Source organism: Hyaena hyaena, unplaced genomic scaffold (assembly GCF_003009895.1).
Source record: "Hyaena hyaena isolate Hyena2069 unplaced genomic scaffold, ASM300989v1 scaffold_26, whole genome shotgun sequence".
NCBI classification, from domain to species: Eukaryota; Metazoa; Chordata; class Mammalia; order Carnivora; family Hyaenidae; genus Hyaena; species Hyaena hyaena.
The window spans coordinates 2331725-2346232 of record NW_024080658.1 but is presented as its reverse complement, the minus strand read 5'-3'; the positions used below and the strand labels follow the sequence as shown (position 1 = coordinate 2346232).

At 39.5% G+C, this 14508-nt stretch overlaps 1 protein-coding gene across 1 annotated transcript in view; it reads left to right on the top strand.

Moving 5' to 3' along the window:
- COLEC10 (collectin subfamily member 10) overlaps positions 1 to 14252 on the top strand; it is a 40653-nt gene extending 26401 nt beyond the window's left edge. The window contains exons 4-6 of the mRNA XM_039227209.1: positions 7132 to 7185; positions 9062 to 9157; positions 11272 to 14252. Of these exons, the coding sequence (XP_039083140.1) occupies positions 7132 to 7185; positions 9062 to 9157; positions 11272 to 11663 (542 nt within the window). The 3' untranslated portion in view covers positions 11664 to 14252. The remainder of the gene's footprint in view (positions 1 to 7131; positions 7186 to 9061; positions 9158 to 11271) is intronic.
- Positions 14253 to 14508: the final 256 nt, after the last annotated feature.

Below are 14508 nucleotides of genomic sequence, written 5' to 3'. Positions count from 1 at the left end.
TTGTGAGTTTGAGCCCCACATCGAGCTCTGTGTTGATAGCTCAGAGCCTGGAGCCTGCTTAGAAATCTGTGTCTCCCTCTGTCTCTGTCCCTCCCCTACTTGCACTCTTTCTCTCTCAAAAATGAACATTAAAATTTTTTTTTTTAAATGGCCACCTGAGTCCAAAAAAAAAGGAAAGAAAAGAAAAGAACCTCACAAAATGAAATAAATGGGACCAAATTGAATAGGTCCCATTCACCAAATTGAATGGGACTTTCAGGTCTTGATCTGGAAGAGAAGGGAACCACACTAAGGTGAGCGATGTATTCTGTTCTAATTTTCCTTTCAAGTCATTCATCAATTCATGAGCAAGGCAGCACTATGAGACCAAGAAACTCAAGCAGAAAGTTGCTCAAACTGAGTTGGTATTCAAGGCCTGCCGAAGAAAGGGGGCCCAGGACAATGGCACTCCTTTTCATTTCAAAAATCAACATTTTCAGTTAGAACTCCCGAAATTCTGAAAAACATTGAATTAAACATAAACCCATTCATGTTTCAAAAACTATTAGCAAGCTAGAAATAGAGGGTAACATATTCAATATGAAAGAAAAGATCAAAAACAGCAACAAAAACCCTTTAAAAATCATACTCAATAATGAAACCTTGAATACTTCTCTCCTGAGACTGGGAGTCCTCATCACCAGTTTTAACCAACGTAATAGCAGTGGTTCTAGCTAGAGCAAAACTGCCAGCATGAGAGATGAGAATCACAATCATTGGAAACAAAGAAATAAAAAGGTCATTATTTGCAGATGATGTGAATGCATGTCCAGAAAACACAAAAGAATCTACAGATTGGGGCACCTGGGTGGCTCAGTCGGTTAAACATCTGAGTTTGGCTCAGGTCATGACCTCGAAGCTTGTGGGTTTCAACCCCCCCATCACCTCCCTTCCCCGTCAGACTCTGTGCTTACAGCTCGGAGCCTGGAGCCTTCTTCGGATTCTGTGTCTCCCTCTTTCTTTCTCTGCCCCTGTCCTGTTAGCTTGCTCGCTTGCTCGCTCTTTCTCTCTCTCTCTCTCTGACTCAAAAATAAAATTTAAAAAATTTAAAAAAGAATCTACAGAATAACTATTTGTGTTAAGTTTATTACACGGCTTAGCCATACAAAAATCAAGTATGTTTCTACATACCAGAAACGGTTGCAAGTGAAATTTAAAAGATGCACTCATTACAGCATTAAAATTCTTAAATGTCTAAGAATAAAGCTAAAAAAGAAGGTGTCTAAGCCTTCTTCAACAAACACAACATTATGATAATGAGAGAAATTAAAGAATGTTTGAGAAAATGGAAGTAAAACTACATTCAGAGATCGAAACACTCAATATTGTTAAGATGATCAATATTGTTAAGATGACCCCAAAATTTATGTTTAGATCAATGCTATCTCCATCAACATCCCAGAAGTAGCTCACTTGGAATTTAATAAGCCAATTCAAAATTTATATGGAAATAAAAGGCACCAAGAATACTCAAAGACAATCTTAAAAGAGAAAAACAAAGCTGGAAGGCTGAATTTAAACATTTATTTTAAAGTTATATCCATTAAGACAGTGTTAATTTATGCAGAGCTAGTTAAATACACCAATGAAAGGGAATGGAACATGCAGAAACAGACTCCTAAATTTGGTTTATGTAAAGTTCACATGACTTTGCAATGGGAAATGATGCATTTATCAATAAATAGCACGAGGTCAACTGGATATTCACGAAAGCAGCCAAACATATGCAGCCCATATGTATGAAAAAAGAATTATAGAGGCACAAATGTATTAATTAAACTGTTATGATTATTAGTGAATTTTGTGGTGTTTGTCTACTCTTAAGTTTAGTGATTTGTTTTTATTAGTATTAATTTTTAAATTTTTTTAATGTTTATTTTTATTTTTGAAAGAAAGACAGCGTGTGAGCAGGGGAGGGGCAGAGATAGAGGGAGACACAGAATCCAAAGCAGGCTCCAGGCCCTGAGCTATCAGCACAGAGCCTGACACAGGGCTTGAACCCACGAACTGTGAGATCATGACCTGAGCCCGAGTCGGACGCTTAACCAACTGAGCCACCCAGGTGCCCCGTTATTCATTTTTATACCACTTTTCCATTTGTAATTGTGTATTAATTTTCTTAAAAAGGGCTCCCCAAATTGTATACGTTTCAGATAAAATGAATCATGGATCTGCCCCTGGCCATATCAGCGTCATGTAACAACTAGTTAAGAGATGGAAAGATGTAGCCAGAGAGTGCGATGCTGGACTTCAAGATTTCTGAGATGTAGCCATGTTCAATAAGGTTGAGATCCCAAGTATCTCCCTGGAAATGAGCAGAAGGGGAGGCAGAAGAAGAGTCACTGTCATGAACATGTCCAGAACTCAAGAAGTTCGTTTTTCATTGAGTTGTTCTAGATGTTGCACTTTCCTAGATTTAAGTGTGTCAAATACAGCTGAAGCTCCAGCTAGGAGAGTTGGAGGTCCGAATCTTGAGTCAAGTTTAAACCTTTCATAGACTACGACAACCTGTCTTGGGAGGCTGGTAGACGACAGAGACGAGGAAGAGTCGAGTTCGGTATGATTTTCTGAGCCTCAGGGGGTGAACTTCCACAAATGTTGAAAAAGTAACAGTCTGGAAATTACAGAGTTAATCAACCTTATCTTCTTCAAGCCAATTCCATACCTGCATACCTTCATTACTTTACTCATCGTCATGGTTTATTAGCTTGTCTTTTCTCCCCTATAGACTGTGAACGTCTGGAAGAACAAACGAATGAAAGATTTATTGGGTCTATTCGCTTAAATAAAGATAAGTTGTATGTGGGTTTGGGTCCCACGTTTTATCTTAGTGCCTATTACACAGTGGAAACTCTCTAGATGCTTATTGCATTAAGAATGAAAACGTGGGGGTGCCTGGGTGGCTTAGTCGGTTAAGCGTCCGACTTTCGCTTAGGTCATGATCTCGCGGTTCGTGGGTTCGAGCCCCGCGTCGGGCTCTGTGCTGACTGCCAGCTCAGAGCCTGGAGCCTGTTTCAGTCTGTCACTCCCTCTCTCTCTCTGACCCTCCCCTGCTCACGCTGTCTCTCTCTCTCCTAGAAATAAATAAAACATTAAAAAAAAAATTAAAAAAAAAGAAAAGAATGAAAACGTGAAGGATGCCTGGGTGGCTCAGTTGGTTAAGCGTCTGACTTTGGCTCAGGTCATGATCTCACAGTTTGGGGGTTTGAGCCCTGTGTCGGGCTCTGTGAGTCCCAGCTCAGAGCCAGGAGCCTGTTTCAGATTCTGTGTCTCCCTCTCTCCCTGCCCCTCCCCTGCTCACACTCTGTCTCTCTCCCAAAACTAAATAAACATAAATTTTTTAAAAAGAATGAAAATGTGAATGATAGTATGTGTTATTTCCTGTGATATGGCCCTCTTTTCAACTCTTTATTTCTATAAGTACTACTGTCCCTTATCATCAGTTCCACCATTCACTAAGATTTCTTTCTCTTCCAGAGATATGTGATCAAAATTTATGAGCATGTCCCGGAATTAAAAAAAAAATTTGAGGTTTAGTGTTCTGGCTCACCTGGATTAATTTCATTTTTAATCTATACTTTGGAATTTATTGTCCTCACTTTGTCAGTGGCGCTTCTAAGTTTTTCACTGAGTCAGATTAATCTCAACTTTCTGGGCTGACCTTAATGCTGTCACTTGCATGGACAAGGTAGCTTTCTGGATGCCGATATTTCATTTTAGGAATAAGAGAGAATGATTTAGTACAGGCAAATTCAACCTTATAGCAAAATAAATGTTTTTACTTAAAGTCAATAATCCTTTTACAGTGGAAGCATTATGATTTTTTGTTTGTTTGTTTAAATGCAACCTTTAATTCTTCAAGTTTAAGACAGTAATTACTGACATGTTCCCACCCACGGGCCAAAATAAGTTTTTGTGTATGGCCTTAAACCTGAATTCATTTTTAGGAAATAGGCATTGTAAGCTCACGTCCTCCATGAATCAGCCAAGTATATGGCAGAAGCTAACATTGGTTGAGCATCGTCTATTACTTAAGCACAGAGCTAATCCTGTGATAAGATGACATCTTCATATCCTCCTTAACAATCTTCCAATTTTAGGTGCCATTATTTCCACTCAAAAAATGAAGAAACAGAGGCTTACAGAAATGAAGTAACCTGTCCAAATTTAGCTAGCAAGTGTCCAGGATTCAGGCCCTGGTTTTTTGGACTGCCTTGGCTGCTCCCTCTACCACACCGCTTTGATTTTCTTATCTGTCAAAAAGGAGAGACATTCGTGGGAAAATACTAGAAAATAGTCACAATGCTTACATCTTGTCAGACCAAAAAAGCCATTTATCAATTCAAAAATCTATTTTCCACACTATTAAGATCCAGCAGAAGGCTCTTGCTTTGGTGAACGTCTTCTCTGCTCTGATCCACAGTCATTTTGGCCGAAAACCCGGCAGGCATTTCCTTTATTTCACTGTGTGAGTAGGTAATAGTGATCGTGTCCCATTTCCTTGGTCTGTGATGTGTGCTTTGTTTTCCTTAAAACCCCATTACTTTTATAAAGCAAACACTCCATTTAGGCTTCTTTGATGTCCACCACTGGGTTTAGCCCAGAACAAGGATGGTAGCAGAGCTATAGTCAACTTTCAGCCCATGATGAATTGAGACAGATCCACATATAAAGAAAGCACACTGTTTTAAAAAGATAACATATTAAACTATGTTCATATGAACTTTTAAGTCCATATTGTGTCTGCTGGTGACAAGGACTTGGCATGCCTTCCAACTACTGATAGCAGTTTTTGAATACTTCGCTTTATGTCATTGAATCATTGGTTCACTCATTTGGGAAGCACCATGAACTGGGAAGTCAGAAATGGTTGTGTTTCAATGCCAGCACTGCCACTGAATTGCTAGCTGTCCATCAACAAGTTATTTTGCCTCTAGGATCCTCCATTCTTTCAGCTGTAGAATAAAGATAATGATAATACCTAGCTTATAGGATTTAATTTGATGATATCTATAAATAATATGAATATCTACAAAGTATCTGGAACAGCGCTTACCAAATGATGAGCACTTAGCAAAGGTATATTCCCTTTCTGCCATTAATATAGTCTCAAATGCTATTTTTGTCTTTAACAATTTACATATAAGAGAAATTGAGGAATTTGCAGGACACAATGTAGGGGTGAGCAGATCAATCCTCCTCATCAGGGTGCATGGCATATTTCCCATATTTTTCCAATGTACCTCGGTAGTACATCGTCCCCTACCTTCCTCCCATCTTCACCTGAGAAGTTTTTCATAACCCAGTTCCAGTGCCATCTCCTTCATCCCTCCAGCTGAAGCACTAGCTTGTCTACCTCCCTCCCAGAGTATGTTATCTCCATTCAACATTCACCGTCCCTCTTACAGCATTTATCACATTGTATTGTCATGGATTTCACCATTGCCTTATTTCATTCAAGTGCAAGTTCTGAGGCTTCCTCCTACACACTTAAATTGCATTGTGGGTTCCAAGGACTGCTTTTTCTATTTGGGGAGCCCATGAATGTCTGGCATCACTATAAAAAGAAGTATCCACATGGGTCAATTTGGAAATGTCCAGCAAATTCTTAGGGCCCTGGCAGGCAGGCTTTCCCGGAAGATCAATAGTCAATATGTACAAGACTCTTTTTTCTGTTTTAGCTTTTTTTTAATCTTTATTTTTCAGAGACAGAGAGACAGACAGAGACAGAGGGCAGAGAGAGACAGAGTGCTCCAGGCTCTGAGCTGTCAGCACAGAGCCCAACTCGGGGCTTGAACTCATGGACTGTGAGATCACTAGCTGTGCTGAAGTCGGACAAGAACTGAGCCACTCAGGTGCCCCCAATATGTACAGGACTTTAATAAAAGACACTCAGCAGCAGTTATGAAAAGAATAGCTAATAAGCAGGCAATATGGGCTACCCTATGGGTTTAGAGTGGCTCCCATTTTTTTCCCTTTTGCTGGTAAAGGATGGGGCTAGGTAGAACCTTAATGCTGACTCCGTTTCCATTCACATTGCCCCTTTGGGGCACATAACTAATTCCCTGACCTCACCAAACTCCTACAAAGGTAAGCCCCAGACCCTTGTGGCCTGGATGACCTTCAACCTGTATTCATCCCTCCCAATTTTTTTTTTTTTCTTTTCTAGTTCACCATTGAAGCATAAACTCTATTTTACTTCTATCAAGGTCTTCTCTTTTGATTCTCAAGAACTTCAGCCAAACATTTCCTCTTGGAAATCAAAAGCTTTTGCTTTCAATTATTGTGTCTGATGTAGGCTTCAAGGGCTTATTTTGAAGTTGAAAAAAAAAAATCAACATTTTTTTCCCTCTCTGCTTTAATACTCCGGATTCTCTGAGAATTGTTTTCTGGATACCCCTGACTGCATAAGAAAATGGCCACATACAAAGAAGGGCAGAAGAGAAAATTATCAAGGTTGATATTTCAGCATAATATATTTGACACAGCTTTATATTACAGATATTTGCATATATCACATCTTTTCCAAAATATATAAACCCCTTCAAGTCAGACGTTTAATCTTGTCTCTCTTTATACCTTCTCAAAATATCAAGCCTTTTGTCTTGCACGGAGTAAGAATAGTAAATATTTGAATTAAATTGGAAAAGGACATATATGTTTTTGAAAATCCAAGAATGGAGCCATACAGGAGAATTGGGGATGTAATAAATACACAGGCACCTCAATGTGCTAATCAATTGATTCCGGTATACAAAACAATGGTACTTTTAAAGTTAAAAACGTGCAGAGAATTGTATGAGCCTTTCTCAGAAGGCCATGTTAGTAGGGCAGGTGACAAATTTAAATGTTCCCTACCCATTCTACTGGAGCTCCACATTCAATCTAAATAAATTATGACTTGTTTGATTAGTTGTACCTGTGCAGCCAATGCAAAATCAAATTATTTAAACCAAGGAATATTAGTTGGCAATACTACAGATGAAATTCAAAAACTATTTCCTATGATTTTAAGTATATAAGATAGTGTCTGCTGGAAATAACCTGCCATTTTAGTTCATTGTTCTTTTCGTGATGATTATTTTCATTCAGGTGACAAAGGGGAAAAAGGTTTGCCGGGGATCCCAGGAGGAAAAGGCAAAGCAGGTAAGTCTTGCTCATTTTTCTCTTCAGTGTCTGTTATCATTTCAAATATATTCCTCTTTAAAAATAAATACATTTTTATGGAAAAAAATAGTCCTCTCAGTGCCTAACCTGATTTTACTTGGGCTGGGGGAAAGGAAAGAAGGGAACTTTCCTCTCCATCTGCTGGTGACTTTCCAAGCCCTGGGGAAGGGAATGATGGCACATTCCATCCTAGTCATGCTTAGTGGGAGGAAGCAAACCTAGCACATCAGGGAGCAGCCCTCACTCTCTTAGAGATGGGGGGGGGGGAAGGGGGAAATCCACTGTGGCCTCAGCAGTAGGATAGAAGTGGCGTTCCTTTCATTCCACCAGCATCTCAACCAGACAGAGGCCCGCAGCAATCTGGCCTGATCTGGAAAGACCCCATGGATATAGAACATGCCAGCAGTGGCCAGGGAGAGTTTTCCTGAGTCCTGAAAGAGTTTTATTTCCAGTGCTGTGTGCAGGGGGAAGATGTAGATTGCTCAGAGGGAAGCTCATGGAGGCGCAGTGAAGACTAATTGTAAGAACTGTTTTAAATTCTTTGTCTTTAACTGTGAACATGGATAAATGTTCGGAAAAGCCACAGATTTCCCCCCACTTTGGCTAATAAATTTTTTTTTGCTCTCAATTGCCAAAAAAGAAAGTAAAAGAAACTGATTACCTGAAGCAGCCATTAAATAGATAAAAGTTAAAAGAAAGGAAGGAAGGAAGGAAGGAAAGAAGGAAGGAAGAAAGGAAGGAAGGAAGGAAGGAAGGAAGGAAGGAAGGAAGGAAGGAAGGAAGGAAAGAAAAGAGAAAAAGAAACCCAGAAGAAATATTTTCAAGCTTCTTTAAAAACCACACTTTTTGGTACTTTATTTTAGTGTCTTAATATGTATTTCTGTATATATCAACCTTTTTCTCAAGTGTAGAGACCAAAACTGGAAATAGCTTCTTGTGTTTGTTCACTCTATTCCTTAAGTCCTAAGGTCCTTTAGGGAAAATATAATATTCCTATTCTGTGTAAGAGAGAATTATAGTGCTTGTAAGTTGCCAGTACAAAAGTCCTCCTCCATCCTGAAAGTTGTGTCCCTGTAAAATACCAAGGTCGTCAAATTCAAAGATAAGATCATAGAAAACAAGGAGTTGGGGAAATATTTTTAAACATAAACATTTCCAGAAAACATTTCACGTCATTTTCCTTACAATTCTTTCTCTGTCTCGGCATCAGCAGGTAGCTGAAAAGGTAAATGAGGAAAGAGGAAATGAATGGCGGAAATTAACATCAGAGTTAGTCCGCAAATGGGGCAAATGTCTCTTGAAATTATAAGTTGAATCTATTCACAAGATTTAAATTTAGTCCTTGAAACATTCAAGGATCATTCAAGCCATCCTTGAAATGGATAATCAGAATTACCATTTGATTTCATCACGAAGGTTTTCTCCTGTCTTGGGAAATTTGTGTGAGCCAGTGAGCAATGCAGTAACAGAAGAGAAGACTGGCCAGAAATTTGTTTTAAGAAAGCTGTCAAGATTTTATTTTGAGATTGGATGGGCACATTCTGTATTCAACAAAAATGCCAAACGGTCCACAGTATGTGTGCAGTGATTTGCCATGATTTACTCTTCACTTTAAAAAACTGGCTTAGGGATGTATTTTAACTCATCCAAAATACTTCAAAAGATATTCTGTAAATTCTTGAAGACAATGTCAATTGGAAACTTTGTTTTAAATAAAAGACTAAAAGTATAGCCATTCACAGAAACATACAACCAGACTAGGAAAAGATAGTAAATATTGAGAAGAGAGCAATTATCCTTTCCAACTGATCTGTGTGTACTTCAACATGAATTCACAGTTTTTGTCATTTAAAAGGCACTGTCTGTGATTGTGGAAGATACCGGAAAGTTGTTGGACAACTGGATATTAGTGTTGCTCGCCTCAAAACATCTATGAAGTTTGTCAAGAATGGTGAGTATACTGTCTTTTGCTTTATGCTATCTGTTGATTCAATCTCTTTCAACACTGCAATTCCAGTATTCAAGAATACAATTCCAAGGTATTTCCAGAATTTTAGTGGGAAATACCTTGGGTGGGGCAAAAGCCCACTGAGATAGTGTCACTACTTAACAGGTCTCAAAATGTTAATTATCCACTCAGACTCCAGGACACTCAGGACCAGTACCTACATATATTAATACATAATAAGTTTATTTGCCTATAGATAGAAAAAGATACTTTCTGGAGGGAAGGGAATGGAGAAAAGAGCAGAGTTTAGCAAGCCATGCCTTAAGAATAAAAAAGGACAGGAAGAGTCCAAAAGAGTTAGCAACTCAGAAAAGAGAAGTAATAGTAAAAATAGCTACTTTCTTGAGAATTTGAAATAGTGATCACCATGTGGATATTTTGTTAACGCTGAAGCTTAGCAAAATTACCTTGCCCAAAGATACAGAGCTAATTACAGGAAATCAGGGATTTGGCTGTGGGTTTCACTGATTCCTCTACCCTCAGTAAAAACCAACAGATCATAACTTGTTTCTCTGAATTGTGCAACTTCTCACACTAGCCATTTTTGTTATCCTTGGTCCATTTCCCCATTGTAGTTAGCAGTGAAACCCTTATAGCAGGGCCTATGTGTTCTCCTCAGAGACAGAACAAATGAGGAATCGATGGTAGTTACAGTTGAAATTGGTTTCCTTTGTTATACGTTTATTTATGCCATCCAATTCTGTTTGTTGTACATTATCAGAAATACACGTATTCCATCTCGTGTTCATCTTCATCTTGGAATACTCTTAGAGACGTTGTCTCTGACATGACTTGGATTCTCATGAAAAACCCAGACCCTTGAGGTTCAACATAGAGCAACAGTGTTTGACATATATTGGCATGCTCACAGATTTCTTGGCAAATTTTAACTTACAGACCCTAAGAAATATAGGCACACACCCCCAAAGCCTAAAACATACTTTTTTTTTTTTTTTTTTTGCCTAAAACATAACATATTGTGAGCTCAGCATGATTCTGAGTCCCCAGTTCTGTCCTGAAGCTTACTCAGTAGCTCAGTACTTCATGTATCTGGAGTGAACTATTGATGGTCTCAATCTATGTACATGTTCATAGCCCAGGAATTCGGCCCCCGATGGAAAAATTCCTGTATTTTTCCGATATTCATTCTATAAGCTTTTACCATCCTGTGTACTGTTGCAGAGTGGTAAAGACATGGACATCATCCTCAAGACGTTCATAGTTTAGTACACGAGACATGCAGACAAACAATTAGACTCGAACGCATTGAGTGATACAAAAGAGGAAGAGACAGGAGCAATGGAAACACGGAGAAAAGTGCACAAGAGCCCCGTGTCCGTCCAGAGACATTAGAAAGGCCCTTAGAGGAGAAAATACTTCCACTTAGACCTTATGACCAGTAGGAGTTTTCCAGGTAAAGCAGTGAGAAGACATTCCAGGCACGACAGTCATTGAAGTGGAAGAGAGAAGGACATGCTGTTGGGACTCTGTATGGCAGAGCATAAAGTGGGATGGGACAATAGTCTGAGAGGAGCTGAGAGGCAGTTCGTGTGACAAGTCTTTGTCAAAGACAAAGACTGTCGTGTGGAAAGTTAAGGAGGAAGGACAGGGAGGACAAATGGCAAGACTTTGTTCTCCATTGGAAAACTATGAAGGTGACAAAAATATTAAACCAGTACCTACCTCATAATAGGGGCTTGCAAAATAACTGTTGAACATCAAATCAATTAATTAACTTACTTATTTATAAAAAAATTTTTAAACATTTGTTATTGAGAAACAGAGAGAGACAGAGCATGAGCTTGGGAGGGGCAGAGAGAGGGGGGAAGACACAGCATCTGAAGCAGGCTCCAGGCTCTGAGCTGTCTGCACAGAGCCCGATGTGGGGCTTGACCTCACAAACCAAGAGATCATGACTTGAGCTGAAGTTGGACACTTAACCGACTGAGCTACCCAGGTGCCCCTCAAATAAATGAATTTAAATACAGCAATGTTATATATTTGCTTTTTCCCTTTTTGAGATGCATAATCATGTTCACTTTTTCCTCCCTGCAAAGTCATTGCAGGGATTAGAGAAACTGAGGAGAAATTCTACTACATCGTGCAGGAGGAGAAGAACTATAGGGAATCCCTGACCCACTGCCGGATCCGGGGTGGGATGCTCGCCATGCCAAAGGATGAAGCTGCCAACACCCTCATTGCTGACTATGTCGCCAAGAGTGGCTTCTTCCGGGTATTCATCGGGGTAAATGACCTTGAGAAGGAGGGGCAGTATGTGTTCACGGACAACACTCCACTGCAGAACTACAGCAACTGGAGAGAGGGGGAGCCCAGTGACCCCTATGGTCATGAGGACTGTGTGGAAATGCTGAGCTCAGGCAGATGGAATGACACAGAGTGCCATTATACCATGTACTTTGTCTGTGAGTTTGTCAAGAAGAAAAAGTAACTTCCCTCGTGCTACACATTTGTTTTTTCTCTGTGACTACCATGGCAGTTATCTTTATCCACCCTTTTCTTTCTAATTATGCCAAATTCATTCTGACTCAACATAAGTAGAAAATGTTGAACTGAGGTTTGGAATCTCCATTGCCATGGTCTTCTCTGATGATTTTGAGCATTTTCATACACAGTATATTATGGAGCCAATAGCTCACGGAGTTACATGGATCCTGAGAGAGCTTGAATTACTAGCTGTGCAAGATGTGGTTGTCCATGTGTCAAATGAAATGTTCTCTTGGCATTTGCTCTGCTACCTCTCCCAAGATTCCTAATCCACTGTCTATTTAACACAGTGGATAATTGGACAGTTGGTTGGTGATGACTAGGCTAACTTGCCCTTGCTCAAAGCCAGACATATGGGAAAGCCTTCTGTTAGTAATGTAGAGATGTTATGTGTCTTTGAAGCCAAGATCCCCTTTTCTTTTATTGGTCACCCACCATGTCTATTGCCACACTTGCAAGGTCCTCTTGTTTGCTCGGAAATAAGAATACTTTCAACCCCAAGCCTCTGTGTGAGAAACTACTAGCCTGTGACCTTTTTCCAGACGATATGGAATCACACGGAACTTCTGTGCTTCTGACTGATAGCCTTCATTGAGGTCTACCAGGAGGTTGCTTTGGCCTCTTTCCATAGGCCCAAAACTTAATCCTAGGGCTATAGGCTCTAGCTCTGATTTGAGGAAAGGGGAGCTTTAGAAATTGAAAAGAAAAAAGAAAGGGAGAATTTTTTCCCAAACAATATTACTTATAATCTTGTTAAATTGCCTCTTGCTACTAATATGGCTTCATTTTTCTGTGTCTTGGGTGTATCCATATCAACTTTCCTCCCCTCAGACATGGGAAACAAAGGAAGAAGATTGTGAAGCCTTTAGAAAACTCTAGAAGCTTCAAGCTGCTACCAATGTCAAGTTGCTAAGTCCTCTACTCCTTGCCTCTAATATATCACTTATGGTGACATTTCACTGGAGACCTTTTACTTGCCATAACTATATGTTATAAAAACCCCATACCAGGGAGGCTCTTTGTAGTGCTCTGATATCACAGGAATGCGGCAGGTGTGGAGTTTGGAACATGCCTCAGACTCACGTTTATTGAGCTGGTAAAATTCTACTTTGAACTGCAGATCAAAACTCAAAGCAGCTTTCATTTCAAATTTGAAAATAATATAGTCAACAAAACTCTAGATTTTTCCCCTTCTAAACTGCTGCACCAGCTATAGTTTGTGACATATGATCAGACTCTTCAAAATGCTGGCAAAATGGTTAATGAAGTAAGAGAAACAGATCAACAACATATGTTCACCTTCAACCATCTGTCCATGATTTCACCCATGACTAACTGGTTATGAGATAAGATTTAATTAGGTTATTTCCGTGAGTTTATTGAGAGTCACAAACTCAGGTCCTACAGGGGCCATACAAGATGACATAAATAAATCCAGTGGAAAGGGGGGGGGGATCTTAGTACTGAACACAGCTTATTCTTCTAAAGAAACCAGCTGCTCTCAGTCACTGCTATTTTTTTTATGGAGATCCAGTATCACTACATGCTCTGATATTTCAAGAGAAGTCATAAAGCTGGAACTTCATAATTTATATCCATATTTGAAAATATTGGCAATTAGTCCATTTTTAGTCCAATTTTAAGTCATACAAAACAATCCCCTAGCCAAAAAGCTGAACTTTTTATTTCTCACCTCTGCGGAAAAGTTCTGAACGTTCTAACCATGTCGAATGTCATTAGGATACAATGATATCAAAGTCAAAGTCTCCCATTTAAACTTCAATCAGTTCAGCTCAATTACAGGAATTTGTCCAGTGTTTGCCATTCGTCAAGTTAATGAACTAGTTACTTATTCAGACTTCTGAGAGTGTGGCATATGATATTTGGAAGGCAAGGCAGTTTAATAAAAAGTACAAAACAGGACACTATATCAAGGCCAGTAACCTTGAGTGGAGCATAAGGAAAAGAACCTAGAGACAGTTGGGGGAAAAGAAAGAGCTAAGAAGAAAGGGGAGAGAGAATGGACAGTAAGCATTGCTTAGAGGCCACTGGCAGTGAGCTCCATATTCTGATTTGCTCTAACTGGCAAAAATAAGAATATTTATTGTATGTACTATAAGTACTATTATTATCATTATTACTATTAAAACATTTCTTTCAATGACTCATTTTTGCTACCAATGCTTTCAAGAAAAGATGACAGAATGTCTAAGGTACCACACATTTAGATTTACTATAAAACTTGCTTCAATTTTATGAAGCCCTATGTGCTTTACATATAACAAAATAAATACTCTCACACACCATTTCTCATTTGATCCTGATACACTTTGTGCAGTAGAAAGGGAAGACACTTTGCTGCCATTTTCCCAACGAGAATACTGAGGCCCAAGGAAGCTAACCAATGGACCAAAGTAAACTCATTTGGGAGAACAAGACCAACCTGCTGATCAGAACTGTCAATCTAGGGGCGTCTGGGTGGCTTAGTCTGTTAAGCGTCCGACTTTCGCTTAGGTCATGATCTTGCAGTTCGTGGGTTCGAGCCCCGCGTCGGGCTCTGTGCTGACTGCCAGCTCAGACCCTGGAGCCTATTTCAGAGTCTGTGTCTTCCTCTCTCTCTGACCCTCCCCTGCTCACACTCTCTCTCTCTCTCTCTCCTAGAAATAAAAAAATAAAAAGAACTGTCAATCCAGTGATCTCTCCAGCCTGATCATGTTAAATGGAAGCTCCTTCATGATTCTCTCATGAGAGCAGGCACTCAAATTCTTTCTCTTGATTATTTTTCAAAG